The sequence below is a fragment of the Nyctereutes procyonoides genome, unplaced genomic scaffold, assembly GCF_905146905.1.
Source record: "Nyctereutes procyonoides isolate TBG_1078 unplaced genomic scaffold, NYPRO_anot_genome, whole genome shotgun sequence".
Taxonomy (NCBI): domain Eukaryota; kingdom Metazoa; phylum Chordata; class Mammalia; order Carnivora; family Canidae; genus Nyctereutes; species Nyctereutes procyonoides.
The window spans coordinates 36,604,363-36,620,490 of NW_026575020.1; the positions used below are offsets into that span (position 1 = coordinate 36,604,363).

The 16,128-nt window shown below is 55.4% G+C and overlaps 1 protein-coding gene across 2 annotated transcripts in view; it reads right to left on the reverse strand.

Moving 5' to 3' along the window:
- Window positions 1-2,503: 2,503 nt before the first annotated feature.
- PTPA (protein phosphatase 2 phosphatase activator) overlaps window positions 2,504-16,128 on the reverse strand; it is a 30,667-nt gene continuing 17,042 nt past the window's right edge. For both annotated transcript variants that reach the window (XM_055324974.1, XM_055324964.1), the window contains 5 exons: window positions 14,875-14,974; window positions 13,856-13,980; window positions 12,640-12,740; window positions 7,888-7,995; window positions 2,504-4,030 (listed from right to left, as the gene is read on the reverse strand). In XM_055324974.1, the coding sequence (XP_055180949.1) occupies window positions 3,953-4,030; window positions 7,888-7,995; window positions 12,640-12,740; window positions 13,856-13,980; window positions 14,875-14,974 (512 nt within the window). In that variant the 3' untranslated portion in view covers window positions 2,504-3,952. The remainder of the gene's footprint in view (window positions 4,031-7,887; window positions 7,996-12,639; window positions 12,741-13,855; window positions 13,981-14,874; window positions 14,975-16,128) is intronic.

Below are 16,128 nucleotides of genomic sequence, written 5' to 3' on the forward strand. Positions count from 1 at the left end.
ACCCAGGTCCTGGGCGGGCTTCCCACCCTGCACTGAAGCCCTTGCCCGTGGGCTCAGTGTCTGACTGTTCCCTGTACTTCACAGGTGATCGGTGGCCCTGTTCACACTTCCTGGCAGAAGTGAATCCAGAACAATGCACAAGGCCCAAGTTGATGCAAGGGTCTGCCTTCCCTCCACTGAGCAGGGACAAGCAGCCTGGCCCATTTTCCAGGCCTCACTGCCATCAGCCTCCCTCCTCAGCACACAATGGGCCTGATCACCAACCCCTTCAAACCTTCCTTGACCTTGAGCCCCCCACCCATCCTCCCCATCTCTGCTCCCTCTATAGCAGAGCTCTGTAAGAGAGAGGTGAGGTGCTGTGGTAGAGGATGGCTCGGCAACCAGACTGTCCCAGCTCTGCGTGCCTTCTTCCAGACTGTTGGCCTTGGACCAGGGACCTCACCTCTGTGCTCCCATAAGCTCCTCATGGGACCTTGTGAGGATGCAGGAAGCATGTGTACCTCCATGTCTGACTCCCATTCCCTCCCCAGCCCTCTGCCACCCTGCCACCCATTCCACCGAAGCAGTCCTGAGCAAGGCACAAAGACCCAGGGCCCATTCCATCCTCTTAGCCACGTGTCCAGGACTCTGACCTTAGGGTCTCCCTCCACCCACCTCTCCTGCCAGTCTGCCAGCCCTCCTCTCACCTTCATCCCCATTGCTGCCTTGGTGACCCCAGGGACCTGCTGCTCACTGACCACTCCCTAATCTAGCAGCCCAGCCCCATCCCTGGCTCTAGCTCAGCAGACCCAGATGCCTACTCCACATCCCTTCTTAGAAGCAAACAGGTACCCTTTTCTTTCTTAAAAAAGAAAAAAAAAATTTGCTGTTGGGGGTACCCATGTTGGTACCCCCAACAACAAATCCCTGTTCCCACATCTGCCCCAGCTCAGTAAATGGCATCAATTCAGCTGCACAAGCCAAGAACTGGGGCTACTCTGGGCTTCTCTTTGCTCTCTCACACCTTCCTGTTAGTGTAAGCTCTCAACACAGCCAAATAGGACCACCTCTCACCTCGTCCTCACTGAACCCTAGTCCAGGCCACAATCCCAGAATCACACCACCCACATGGTGCCCACCTCCCCTCTGGCCCCACATACTCCAGGCCCTCGTCACCACCAAACCCTCCAGCAGCTTCCCAAAGGACATTCAGAGACTAAATCCCAAAGCTGGCGGTAATGACCTGTTGAGGCCTCTGCCCTCCAGACCCCCCTGCAGCGCTGGGCTGCCCCCCTGCCCCCAGCTCTCTCCAAGACTCATGGTCCTCTAAGGTGTCCTTCCCAACCCTGTCGCTCAAGCAAACCCTGCCTGCCGCCCTAATTAACTGCTGGTATTTCCTTCCTAATACCAACACCTAACATTCCAGTATTTTGGGGTTGGCTGCTGTCATTTGCATGAGAATGAATAATACGCAGCCACTAACCATTGTGAAATGACTGGGTCCTCACAACCTATGGCCAAAGTCAAGTTATGCTCACTTTCCCAATTAGGAAGCCAGGCTCAGAGATGAAGTCAACCCTGAGGGTCTCCTAGCCTGTAAGCAGCGCAGCAGACCTTAGGGTGGCTCAGTGGGCCTGACTTGAGGCAGGGCTCCTGGCCACCAGGCTCTCCTGGGCAAAGCCTCTGAGGCCAGGAAAAGGGCCAAGAGCTCATCTTCTGAGGATACTTGTCTGCAGACACAGCCCAGGAACAGGTAGTGTCCAAGAAGCCACAGGTACTGCAGCCCCATGACTGCCAACTCTAGCACGACAGGGACAGAAGGAGTGGGGGAAACACAATATAAATGAGCCCCATGGGGCACCTGGGTGGCTCTCAGTCTGTTAAGTCTGCCTTGGGCTCAAGTCATGATCTCAGGATTCTGGGATCGAGCCTCACATCAGGCTGTCTGCTCAGTGGTGAGCCCCTGCCCCTGCCCCTCTGCCCCTGCCCTTCCTCCTTGTGCTTGAACTCTGTGTCAAATAAAATCCTAAAAAAGAAAAAAAAAAGGCATGGCCCTAAAAGCTGTAGTGCATGGCTTGCAGCTAAGTCCAGTCCAAAGACTCCCCTGTCAAGCCTGGAGTCCAGAGGGGCTGCCTTCATCTAGAAGACACGTGGTGACCACGGGTATTTTCTCTGTGCCAGGCTCCAAGCCAAGGACTTCACATCCTTCACTCACTCCTGTCAGTCACTCTGTGATGGTCCTCGTTTTGCAGATGAGGAAGCCAAGGCTCAGAGAGATTCTCTAACTTACCCAAGACTCTTATAGTTGGGGGTGGGGACAGTCAGGATGCACCAAAGCCTGCTTAGGCAACTAGGCAACCGCTATGTAGTCACTGGCTGCCCAGAAAAGGCTCAGCCCAGACAGCAGCTGAGCCAGCCCCAGCCCCAGACTCCATGGCCTGAGGGAAGGGGATCTGATGGAAAGACAAACAGGCATGTGGAGGAGGAATAAACACATGGCATGAAAAGACATACCTCACACAAGTGACAGGTGCAAAACAGAGGCTTTAATCCAAACAGCAATGAAGGTGCATGGGGCTGGGGGGACTCTGGGGGGGCAGGGCAAGAGAAGCCAAGAAGGTGGTGGTCTGGACCCTGCAAGGGAGGCCAGCACTGGGCCTCTCCTAGGAAAACGATTTCTGTGATTCTAGTGGTTCCTCTCCTGGCTTCTGCCCAGGCCATCAGCCCAGGTATGAGGGTCAAGCCCCTGAATTGTGCTTCTCGGGAGCTCCCCCTTCCCAAAGGGGATGTGGACCCAGATAGAGGGTGGGGGTAGTGAAGGAGGGCAGGCCTGGGTTTGGGCCAGGGAAAGCTGGCAAGAGCTTGGCCCAAAGGCAGCCCTAGAAGGAAACTCAGGAACTGGCACACCTGCAACCCCACCCCCAGCTCAGCCCCTGCCCATTTTCGGGGCGGGAGGTGGGGGGTATCACTGCCTAATCTTAGAGAGCCAGTGGGTGAGTTCAGGGAGAAGGGAAGACAAGGAGGGGCTTGCTGAGTGCTCCAGCGGCCCCTGAACCACTGCCCTGAAGAGCAGGGCAATAGGGGTAAAGGGCCCTGGAGAAGCAAGCACCAGGGTGGGGGTGGAGGGGGGAACAGAACCATAAGATTTTAGAGGAATCTAGGTTCCCTACAACCACAGCAGGGCCCCAAGTCTCTGCCACCCCCTGCCAGCCTGAGAAACTTTGGAAAGGCAGGCCTCACCCAATCAGCTAGAGGATAAGCCCTGTACTGAGTGCCTACCCAAAGGGCAGCTTCCAGAGGCTACCCTTGTAGAGGAGGACAGGAGAGGCTACGGCCAGGAAACCCAGCAAAGCCAAAGGCCAAAGAACAGAAAAGCCAGGATGAGGCACTGGACACAGGGGCCAGCAGGTCTGGGGGGGGGGGCAGCCATGTAAAGAAGCTGGGAGGGTCACAGGCCAGAATAGCCAATGCTTCTCGGTCCCCGATCCCACCCCAGGCTGGCCACCAGCCTCAATCCCAGACTTGAGAACCCCCAGATACCCACCCACACGTGGCTTAGGAAACTGACCCGCCCCACGGGAGCAACTGCTCCAACCCCTAAAAAGGCAACAGGACCCAGGAAAGGAAAGCAATGGAAACCACAAAACCCTCCCCCTCCCAGGGGTGCAGACCAGCTCAGGTCTCAGGTGGGACTAGACAGGAGAGAGGAGAGGAAGGCCAAGTGCAGGACTGGGGCCCGAGCATATCCGCCAGCCAGGGGAAACGGGCCCCACTTTGGTCACTTCTCCCTTCACTTTGGCTCCTTCAGCCTTATGCCCTGAGCCTCCCTCAACCCCAAGCTCACCACCGACCCCAGCAGACAGCCTCTCAGCAAACAGAAAGAACAGAGGGAGGGGGCAGGAAATAACTGGAGCTGGGGCAAGGGAGGGTAGGCATAGGCATTGTGGCCTGGGTGGCCCTGGCTTCTCAGTCCCTAGCATGAGGTGACTGGATGGATGGGCAGCAGGCTCCCAAACTTGAAGTGCTGGATCACAGGAAACTTCTCCAGGCACTGTGAAGGGGAAGGGGAAGGGGAGAAGAGAGGTGAGGATGGCTCACCTGCACCCCTGTTAGGGCCCATTTGGCCTCTCGGGCCTCCAAGAGACCCGGGCACAACTCTAAAGCCTCAGCCCAGCATGGTTCCCGGAAAGTGTCTAGCTCAGAGGAGCTTCCAGGCCTTCAGGGGAAGGCAGGCTTACTACCTGTTTCCCACCACCCCCTCCCATCCAAAGACCCCGACTCCATGACAATCAGACCCCACCAAATAATGAGGGAGGAGAAAGGAAGGGAAAAAGAAAAGGCAGCCCAACTTCACATGGGGTGGGGGGAGCGGGCAGAGAGTTGGGGATGTGAGATGAAAAGAACCCTCCAGATCAGAGGGGAGGCCCTAGCCCAGGCCCTGGTCTTAGAGAAGAGGTGTGGGGACACTGGGACCCACGCTTGAAAAGAGTTCAAGACTCATTTTTCTGCAATTTTCAGTTCTCTAGACTGAAGAAGGTACCCTGGCACTTCGCAGTGAGACAGAAGGAACCAGTTAACGCGCCCCCACCCCCAGGGCACTTCCCAGCAGCCCTGTGTGTGGGGCAGATGACAAGAACTCTGACTGGGGGATGGCCCTACTCCCTGAACCCAGCCCAGCCCAGCCTCAGCCCAGCCTCAGCCCAGGGTGCCTGGGGGAGATGGGGAGATTGGCAGGGCCTACACAGAAGCTGGCCCAGTGCACGGGCAGCCGGGTCCCAGGCCACACACCTCTGGCCCAGGCACTGCTTAGCGTCACACAGGACCAGGAAAGGGAGAGGGGCCCCAGCTCCCAGCCCCCCCATACCAGTCCCGCTGCACCTAACACAGGCACCGGCCACTGGCTAGCTCTCTCAGGCAGCAGCTCCGGGCAAGTGAGGATCTGCCTTCTCTCATACCTTTGACCACAGAAAGCCACCACGATGGCTGCGGGGGAACATGATTTGCAGCTTCAGATAAGGCAAGGCCTGCTCTGAGACTGTGGTCTCAACCTCTGCTTAACTTAGGGGGACAACAGTGTGCCACGGCTGGCCCAGGGCCCCTCATCTCAACAACCAGGCATAGAGCCGAGGAGGTCTTGACCCACCCTGACCCATCGTGTGTATGTCAGGTGGGGGGAATGGTCAGGCCTAAAGGCGGCCCAGGAGGTGAGCAGGAAGAGAGAAATCTCTCCCTTCCATCCTGCAATGGAAGAAGGATGGGGACCACAGCTCAGTGTGGGAGCAGAGCTCCAGGCCACAAACAGGTCCTGGGCCTAGGGCAGAGAAAGTGGGGAGCAGGCGGGAGGGGGTGGTCCCTCAGCGGGAGGAGAAACAGCAGCAGCTCCAGGCCAGAGGCAAAGGCAGCTGCCATTGTGCTTATGTCATCAAGGAAGTGGTGGGAGTTTGTAAAAGGGGGCCCCCAGGGCCCTGGAATTCCAGAAAGGGTCAGAGGTCCGCCTGCTCCTAGCTTTCATTCAAGGGAAGCTCAGCAGGAGGGGGCAGGGACCCAGAACAAGTTTCCCCAGGGCCACAGGACAGGAGAGGGGCTGGGCTGAAGGCGAGGGGCTACTGGGGCAAAGGAAGTGCAAGGCTTCAGGACAGCAGCAGAAGGGAGCCTGGGTCAGGCCTCCTCCCAGCTTGCTGTGCCCAGAGCCCACCAGTGTCCTGGGCAGAGTGGACTGTGCCACACAGATCTGGAGACCCTTCCAGTGCCCAGTGCCTCAAGGGGGAGAAGGGGTTCCCCAGGCCCTGATGAGGCCCTTCTGAAGGGAGCATCAGCAGTGACAGCCCTAGGGCCACCCACAAGGGCACAGAATGCATCTGGTTCCTCAGCTCAGAAAAGCAGGGTCAGAGCATGGAGACGCACACAGGTGGTCCCTAATCCTGAGGCCACCTAATGCCAGGCCTGCTGAGGCCTCTATGGCCGCTCAGGGGACCAACTCTGACTGGTGGCCCTGGCCTTCAATACTGGTGGGCCTCACAGGTCCCCCCCATGGACCGAGAACTGACCTGAAAACAAAACAAAACAAAACAAACCAAGTCCTTTTCCTCGGACCTCTGGGAAGGGAGTGTGTGATCCCACAGGCTCTCAGGGACCAGAAGACCAAGGTAGCTGCTAGCAACTTATAAACGAGCACCGACCATCACGGAGACAGAGTCAGCAGGCTCCAGCACTGTCCTACAGGGAGTCTGGCAAGGCTGCCAGCTCGTACTGTGCCCACATGCATGCAGGGCTGAGTCCTCCCGCTTTCAAGAAGGATGCTTTGTGATCCTCTGGTGTTCCCTGTCTGGCCTGAGCTGCAGTGGCTGTCCTCCCGTACCCACACCCGCAGAAATCCGCCATCGGTTACAACTGTTCTGTTCCTGCCGCTGCTCCATTTGGAATCTCAGCTTGCTCCTCCCTCATCCCATGTCAGCTTGGAGCTCCTCCTCTGGAAAGGGCAGGGAGAGGAAGGGGACAGGGGCTCCTGCTCTGCTCTGAGGGCGCCCAGATCAAGGTAACATTAGAGTCATTCAAATAAGAGCCACGCAGGAAGGACAGCACTTCAGATCCTAAGCAGGAAAGGCACTAGAGTCCTGCTTGCGGTGTCAGGAGTGGAGGTGGGAGGCTGGAGGGGCTACACGCTCCTCACACGCTGCACAGGAGTTCCCTATCAGCACCCATTGTGGGACTGGTGGGGGAAGGGGGGGTGGGTGTCAGGAATGACAGGACATCCAGAGGGCAGTGACCCAGGTGCTCTCCAGGCAGGGGACAGCCAGACTGGAGGGCCCAACAGGCTGTAGCCCGGAAGAAAGCCTGTGCAGCCCCAGCAAACGCTCTTCTCAGATTAGAGAGGTATGTGGGTTGGAACCTAAACACAGGATGTGAAGTCCAGAGGAAGGGGACCAGAGGGGGAGGGGGCGGAAGGGAGAGAGAGAGCCAGGCCTGGTCAGTTCCAGCACCATTAACCCCTTCGGGGCCATGCAGAGGGAACAGGACAAACTGGAAGCATCTACACTCCCAAACACACCCAAGCCTCTAATACCCTCTCCTCCCTGCTCCCCCTGCCCCCATTGATGGGATCTGAGTAAGCTCCAAGTATGATGAAGCAGACCCAGAGATCCAACCTCCTTCCCTCCCTCCATGGGAGAGGGGATGGCTAAGGGCCAAGAAATGGGCACCCACAGGACAACATATAAGACCACCAGCCTGAGGGCAGAAAGAGGGGACTTTGGGGACTCATTACTCTAGGTGAGGGACTTCACATCTAGGCCCTTCCCTGGCTAAGGTCATGCAGTTCTGGCATTGGTGCACACAGATGTGAAAGGAGCTAGCAGACAGGATGGAAACAAAATGTCTCTTCCTTACCTGCAAGGAAAAAAACCCACCTCCTTGGTTGGGAAAAGGTGCCAAAAAGGAGAGAGAGCAGGGGACACTCACAGGAGCTGGGAAGCCAACTCCCAGCAGGGGGAGCTGAGGGAAACCACCTCCTTGCCCTACCTCTCCCATCTGAGAGCAGAAAGACCACCTGAAGTAGTTGCTAGAATGTCAACTCTGGGCCTCTCCAGAGACCTCTCACCTGCCCAGGGATCAGGCCCACCAAAGTTTGAGAAGCACCAATGTACATGGAGCCTACAAAGCATATCCACCTTCGGGTACCAATGTCTACCTCTGGCCATTTGACAGACCCCTGTGTGTCAGGGCTATGGCTCAGTCACAGGGCAGAGCTGGGCTTCAGCCTAGTGATTCTCTGACTGCCCACCTCACAGACAGAGACTCTAAGGTCTCCAGTGTCAGAATGGCTGGCCCAAGATTCAGAGCAAAGCAGCAGAGTGGGGGTGAGGGGATCAGCAGCCCCCTCTGATCTGAGTGCTGGCCAGCCCCACTCACCTCGGCCTTATACATGCGGATCAGACCCTGGTTCACTTTGGACCAGGAGGGGACAGCACTGATGTTCCATAACTGGTTGGAGTGCTCTGCAAAGGGGCCTGTCTTCATCTGGAAAAGAGAATCCACAGCTGAAAAGGCAGGCCACCTGGGAGCTCACCTGTATTCCCACAGCAAGGTTGTACACATATGTGTGTACACACACACCAGGACATGCAAACATACCTGCACTACAGCACACATGTGCGTGCATATATATATACGCACACATATACATACATACATACATACACATATATGCTTGAGGACCTGACTGCATCATCTGGGGCGGAGAGGGTGTGCGCACGTGCTTGTGCACACATACACGCACATGCAAGTACCAGAGACAGGGTCTCTCTTGGTCTGCAAGACCCCCTAGGAAAATACAACCCCTAGAGTCATCCCTTTTCTTCCACAGCCAAAAAAATGGGGCCTGATTCCCACCACTCACCACATTCAGCAGCCTCAGAAAAATAAAATCTCAACTGAAGCCCCTGCTGGGACTCCCCCCCCACCGCCCCAGCCACAGAGTGCCCCACCAGCACAGGAACCTGCTCCCCTCCAGATAAACAGTGGTAGCAGCCTTCCCGACCCTCCCCAGCCCCATACACAGGGTGGGCTCTACCTGTCACAGGTAGAGCCGGAAGACCCTGGGGAGGGGTGTTTGGGGGAAAGCCAAGGTGGGGAAGAGTAAACCTAACTGCCTTGTGCATGGCAGGCAAAAGGGGAGGAAGGTCTGTTTAGAAAGCCAGCCCAACCTGGCTGGGAGGTAAATTAGGGGTGGCATTGATAGCACCAAGGGACAGGCAGGAGCAAGGACAGCTCCATTCCTGTCCCTCCTCTTGCCAAGAGTTTGACCCTCCAGGAAGGAAAGAGATTCTGCAGCAAGCCCAGTGAAGTTCCCATGACAGGAGAAACCATGGCACTGAGACAGGGAGGCGTGTGCGCCTGCAGGCAGCTCTCTGCACAAGGCCACACATCTGTGTTTAGCAGGCACTCCAATCCCCTTCCACACCGCCCCCCCCCCCAGGTTAGAAACAGCACTGATGCTTGTTGAGGGAATGGGGTTCAGCACCCCAATCCCCAGGCTTCAGAAGAATCAGTTTGAAAAGCAAAGAGGCTGAGCTGGCAAGTAAGCAGAGACTTGGACCCTGAGAGGGTGGAAGGTTCCAGAAGAGGCTGAATGGAGGCTGGGCTAGGGGAGAGCTGTTCTGGGGAGAAAGGATGGGCCCAAAACTCCTTCTCCATATTGGGCATAAGGGTAAGGGCCCAAGAGCTTATAACAGCCCCACTGTTTGGCTGTGGACTCCCCAGGGAACCCACTCCTACACACTTCTCACTTGTCCAGTAAAGCCTCGTACCAAACTGCAAGATCTAAGTACAAAAAGCTGCCATTTACTGCTGTCACCATCCTCCCCTGGCCGAAGTTCCCCCAAAGCCTGTCTCAACTCCCAGGTGCAGTGGCAAAGACAGCAGATCCTTCCTCCAGTAGGGAGGCCACAGCCCCACGTGGCAGAGGTGGCAGATGGAGACCAGATCCCCCTCCCCTGGGTGGCTGGTGGCCACAGAGCTTTTCCTGGGTCAGTGCCTATGCCTAGTACCTTCCCCCACCTCTCTCTCTCTCTAAGGCTCCCTCTTAGGGATAGCTGCCGGTACCCACAGCCTAGGGGGTCTGGCCTTCAAGGAGCTTGGTTCCAACCATCCTACTCAAGCAGGCTCCACCCTCAGCTACCCGCCCTCCCTCTTGTCCCACCCCTTCCCCCAAAACTCTCTGCCCCTTGGGGGCCAGTGCCAGGTTCCAGTCATCTCCTGCACACTTCCAGGCCCTGAGAAGTTCAGAAATCACCAGAGATGTGTAATCAGTTTCACTCTGGACAAGGCCTTGTGAACAAACCACCCCGGAGGCACCCTGCTGGCTTCATCCCACAGCATCGCTCCAAGGCTAGGCCAGCAGATGATGCTGGGAAACCAGAGGCTTTGCCTTGTGGGCCAGCCTCACCCACTAGGGGCATGGGAGGGGACCCCAAAAGGCCTCTCGGGCCTGCTGGAAAAGCCCCAATGGCCCTGCCCCTCCCCATGGAAAGGCCAGAGACGCTATTTATCTAGAGGGGCTGCCCCACCCCCCACCCCCAGGCCTTCAGTGTCCCCAGGTCTCCCCAAGTCCTTCAGAAGGAGACTTTGCAACTCTGAGAAAGGAAAACAGATGAGGGGAAAAAAAGGAATCAGGAGCGAGAAAACAAAACAACAACAACAACAAAAAATTAGCTCATTCTAGCCACAAAGGGAGAAGAGAAAGAGCGAGAACGAGCAAGCAAGCTGCAGTCCCGCAGTGACCCCAGGGGAATCGTGTGAGTCAGAGCAGCCATATTGAGCAGGAAATTACTCACAGACGCTGCGTTCCTGCCTCTCCACTCCCAAGAGAATCGGCCTTTTGTAAATGGTTCCTCTGTCAGTAACTGAGGGGGGATGGGGGGAGGCTCTGCACAGCGCCTTCCTGTCAGCTCCTTCCCTTCCAGCTGAAATCTGATCCCTCCCTTCCCAAAACTCCAAATTTAGAAGCCAGATTGAAACTGAAATTCTTTTCCTGCCGGCCCTGGGCTCTTAAAGGCGCCAGGGCTGCATTTCCTGAGACAGCAGAAGCCCTGCAAGGTGGGGCCCCCTCATCCAGGATGCCCAGAGCTACCAGGGCAAGTCCTGGGAGACAGGGAGGAGATGCCCAGGTCCATTTCCAACTTCTTGTTTTGTTTTTTCCTCCTAGTTGCACCAGCCATCCTGATCCCCAGGTCTCTGGAGGCAACACCGCCCCCTTCCAGACTGAAGCACACAGAATTCTGCACAGGGCTTCAGGTGCCCTGTGTCCCAGTGGGGGCTCGTTCACGAACCAGGGGCAGTGAAACACTGGTGTGGGGTGGAAGGGGACTGGGGTGGGCGTAGCCTGGACAGAGCTCGGGAGAACTAGCACAGCACAGCGGCAGTCAGCACCCTCGCTGACCAGGCCTCAGCTTAGCCAGGTGGCCATGGAGCCCTCAGAGCTGCTAGCACCGGCGTTTACCACCCTGCCCAACCACCTAGACCCAAAGGAAAAACCAGGCCTTGCAGAGAGGGTGCCGAAGAAGCAGAAACTCTAGGGTTTGCCTTTCTGCCTCTCCCCCAATTAAGTTACTTAAAACCTTCTCAAAGTTCGGCGTGCCGTTAGCGCCACCTAGTGGCCACTGTAGGATTTCCTCCAGCAAAGGAACCGAGTCCCTAACTTTAGAAACCTTTTGGGTTTTTATACCAGTATAACCACCCAAACAAATAAAAATACAACATTTTAACCTGGAATCAATTCCCATATTCCTTGAGGCCCGGCCTGGCTGCCTTCCTTGTTAGGCACTGACGGACCCAGGGGCTTGGCTAGCCACCAGAGGGAGCCAGAACAGCCTAGCCCTTTACCCCCAAAGCAAAGCATGGTTCAGTCTAGAATGTGCACTCCTTCTCCCCACCCTGTTCCTCCTGTTCCCTCCAGGGTCTCCTGCGACTCCCAGACCCTCGCATTCCACTCTGGAAACAGTAGCACATGACTGGCTCTTGAGGCAGTGAGCCAGGCTGCCCCAAGTCCTTCTGACCTTGCTGAAGGCAGCAAATCTGAGACTGAAGCAGTGGCTGCCCAGCCGTCAGTCCTGGCTCCATTTGCTGACTTGGAAAAACATGTCATTTCCCTCTGGCCTCTGGAGTTTGGCAGAGGCCTGAGCCGAATACTGACCATGAGGAACCTGGGGCTATGGCTACTTAACCAGGCTTCTCCGTTCAGGGGGCTCAGAACCAGAGCCAAAGAGCAGCCCTGGTGGGGAGGGGACCCAGATATGCATGTGGGCATCGGAAAGAAAATGATGGCAAGACCGTCTCCAGACACTACAACCAGGGCACCCTTTCAAAGTTTGGGGGGCGACAGGTATGCAGCAGGGAAGACAAAAGGTCCTAACACCTCCTGAGAGAGAGATCCTAAGAACAGTGAGTCCCCAAATTCTGTGTAAAGTCACCTGGCAAGTGTATTTAAATACGAGTTCCTGGGTATTATCCCCCAAGATTCTTGACTCAGAAAGCTGGGGTTGGGCAAAGGAACGTGGGTTTTAACAAGCTCCATGAGTGACCTTGAGGAAGTGGGAGACCTGGCCTTAGTGGGCAATAGCAGCCAGTTAATAAACACCCCCTGCCAGGGAGGCCTGTAGCCCAGCCTGCTTGGTTCACCTCCAGGACTTCATCTGGCTCATGTCCTCAGGCACTGACAGAGATGTGTCCCTTCAGCAGAAATCTGTCCTGTTGTCCACTGAGCCTCTCCGCCTCCTGCTATAGTTTCATCCCACACAGCCACATGCCAGTGGCTAGAGAGAGACCCTGTGGGCCCTGCCCACCCCTTCAGACCTGCCGCATTGGTTACCAAGCCCACTAGTGATCAAAGTTCAGTCCCTCAGCTCAAGTGTCCCACGAGGTTCAGTAGTAACCCCAGACCACTGATTTGGGAAAGGAGATCCTGGACAGTCAGATGTTGGCTTAACCTTCCAAAGGCCTAGTGGGGCCTAGTGGGGCTACCTTGTCAGTAACCCACCTCCCTAGGGACCAGCCCTGTCATCTTTGGGTGAAAACTCTGGCTCCTCTGTCCCACTCCAAAGCCATCAGCTTCAGTTGATCTCAGCCTGGAGTCCACCATGGGTGGCCCTCACCCATTCCCCTCACCTCAGTGATAAACAGGATACATTCCAGGAACATGTAGTCCTTGTGGTTCTCATTCACAGCCTTCTCATCAACAAAGTGCCTTGGCTCCAAAAACGGGTGGTCTAGGAACAGCAAAGAGCCCCAGGGTTCAGAACCAGACACTCACACCGCCAAGCACCTCAGCCCAGGGTTGTCCACACCCACCCCGGGGGCCACTGTCCTGCCCATGTGCTCTCAACACTTGACCTTATTGCAGGAGCAATAAATGATGAGTGTGTGTGTGTGTGTGTGTGTGTGTGTGTGTGTGTGTGTACGAACTTGCTCTCATGGAACAAGCTGTGGCTTTGCCATTTTCTAGCCATGTGACCTTGAACCAGTGATTTCAGCCTTCTGAGGCTGTTTTCTCATCTGTGCAGTGGGGATATGAACTGCACCTCCCTCATGCCGCCTGGTGATAGGGACCAGAGTCAAGCCTCCAACATGGTACCTGCACAGGTTAAGTGCTAGTCGATGGCGGCTAGTCTCATGCTGGCCAAGACCCTTCCCAGGGTCACTGAGAAGTGACCTAAAATGTTTCGAACAGTGCCTGGCACAGAGCAAATACTCAAAATACCTATTCATATTATTTTGTAGGCAGTTAATGTTATATGGAAGCAGAAGTCACTCCCCGGCCCTCATCCAGCATAGATCCCAGTGAGCCACCCAAGCCTGGGGAGCAGTTGCAAAGTGGGGGAGCAGGCAAAGTGGGCCCACAGGAAGCAGCTCACTGCCCCCCATGGGTGGCTACTCCCTGATGGGCTCCCTTGCGCACAGCTTGATAATAACAGCGGATGACACCAGTCACCAAGTCAAAATAGCCCCTCATTTTCAACATAAAACCCCACAGCTGCTGCCAGGAGTGGGGGTGCATTTCACACCAGTCCATTATGTGCCAGGCGAGTGCCCCTGCTCCAGCCTGTGTCACTTTCCATTATCTTGGCACACTCTGCCTCCACCTCCCCCATCCTCCCTCAGCCTCCCCCGGCCTCCCCTGGCCTGCCGAGCCAGAGCCAGCTCTCAGCACAAGAGCCGGCGCTCAGCACAAGGTCAACAGCAAACAGCCTCAGTCAATAGCCAGACTAATGCCTGCTTTACAAGCTGTCACTGTCTTCCCCAGCAGAAAAAGTAAGGCAAGAAGGGAGGGAGGTGGATAGAGTAGACACCCCAGGGGGAGGAGCAGCAGATGCCCCTTCAGTACCTATCAGCTGTGAACTGCCCCAGATGAAGGGCAGAAACTGAAAGTCGTCCAGGCCCCACACTCCCTGGCTGCCCGCCGGCTCCATCCTGTATGTTTTCTGGAGTTTCCGCATAACCTCGAGGTACCTACACAGGAGGGCAGGGAAGAAAAAAGTAGCAAAAAGCAGACAGTCTCTACCCTTCTGCCATCAGGAGCTCACTGAGGCCAGAAATAACCACCTAAGAGTGTAACTGGTCTCTATTTCAATTAAAACCTACACACATAAGTTATGCATCAGCTGGTATTCTCAAAATAATGTCGATTTTTTTCTCCCACACTCAGCCTTCTTTTGGCCCAGGAAAGGGGGTTTTAGCACCATCAACTCATAACATGAGCTCCTGGACAAGAGCCTCAGGCTGTCTAACTCTGGCCTGCCCATCGGCAAGCTGGTGGGGGACAGAGCAGATCATCTCCTGGAACCTCCCAGCTCCGGCCTTCCCTGTTCTCAGGGGCTGCATCAGTGTCACCTGGGAGCTCTGGCATCAGCATCGCCAGAGTGGGGCCTGGGATGGGTGTGTCAGAGGCCTCTGGCAGCTGCAGTGCACCTGTGTTGCCAGGCAGGTGGTCTGGGGACAGGGAGCAGCTCAGAGCCTGAACGCAGTTCAGCTGGCTGTGTGACCTTAGGGATCAGAAGATGGTTTCTCTGTGCCTCTGTTTCTTCATCTATAAAATGGAAATAACTCTACCTAGAGCTGTTGGGAGAATCTAGGGAGGGAGCTGCATGCAGAGTGCTTAGGACAAGGCTGGCCAGGGAAAATGCCACAGAGGCATTAGTAGTCGGCAAGTGACCCGTTTCCTTCACTTGTTCTTATTTGAATCTGAACCTCTCAGAAGTCTTCCTGGACACCCCATCCACAGGCAGAGCTTGGTTAGGACAGGCCGAAAGACGCATCGGCCACTCGGGAGAGCCCGCCAGCATCCTGCCTCCAGCCTGGCAGTGATGAGGAGGGAAGACCCTTGCCGCTCTTCTTCTCACTCACCGATTGAACACCTTGAAGACAATAGCTATTTGGTCATCTACCCGGAGCACCCCAATCTTACAGAGGCAGCAGAGGAAAGCAGCAAAGGCTGCTTCATGTCCTAGAGGAGAAAAAACAGCTGAGGTCAACAGTCTTCCAGGAAAAGGAGTGGTACTATTCTTGGTCTCACCAGAGTCCACATCACTGAGAACTGCCCCTCTACAGAGGAAGGTCAACATGGAGATGATGGGGCCTCTGCCCCTTCTGGAAAGACCCAGGCCCTTTTGGTAACTACTGCTACTATAATTCAACTCCTAAAAGGCCAAGGCTGTGGACTTCTTAAACAGACAGTTGCATTTTGTTTTGTAGGTTTAACTCACTGGTCAATTCCACACTATCAAGTGAGCACCTACTACAAGGGCAGCCACTGTCCATATCAGGCACTAGGAAGACTAAGTCCATGCCTTTGCTTGATAGTTTATGATCTTCAGGATGACAAACAATAAATAGACAATCACTTCTATAATTCTAGCTCTGAAGGAGAAGGACAGGGTGATAACCAGAGGATATCACGGGGGGACCCTGACATTAGGGTTCAAGAAGGTTTCCCTAAGGAAGTAATATTTAATCTGAAAGATGAGTAAGAGTTGGTAAGACACTGCATGTGAGGGAAGCAGGAACACCAATCTAGCTAGAAGAAATAGCATGTGCAAAGGTCCTGAGGTGAAAAAAAATGGGTATGTTTGAAGAACACTAAGAAGGCTGGTATGGCTAAAGCAGAGAGGACAAGGGGGAAAGGATAACAAGACTTAACTGCCACGTAAGAAGTTTAGACTCAGTATCCTAAGAGCAATGGGAGCCACTGAAGGCTTCTAAGCAGAGAACACATGGTCACATTACAGGGTCAAAAGACAACGCCTTCCACAGGGCCCCTGGCTGGCTCAGTCAGTGGAACTGTGACTCTTGATCTTGGAGTTGTGAGTTCAAGCCCCACACTGGGTATAGAGAGGGAGGGAGGTAGAGAAAGAATATTTCAGCGACTTCCTGTCCCATCTCTATAGAAGCAAGGTTGCTTCCAAGGCCTGGGAAGCTTGTGACCTGTTCCTCTCACCTACATGGTTCCTGATCTCCACCACCCAGAGGCCAGGCAGCCATGGCTCAGGGGCTCTCACACACCTGATACCAGAAGGAAAACCCCAGTTGACCTGGCCAATGTCCCTCAGGGTCCCTCCCTGTCCATTTTAGGCCAAGCCCTGGAAGTCTCAAACACCTGAT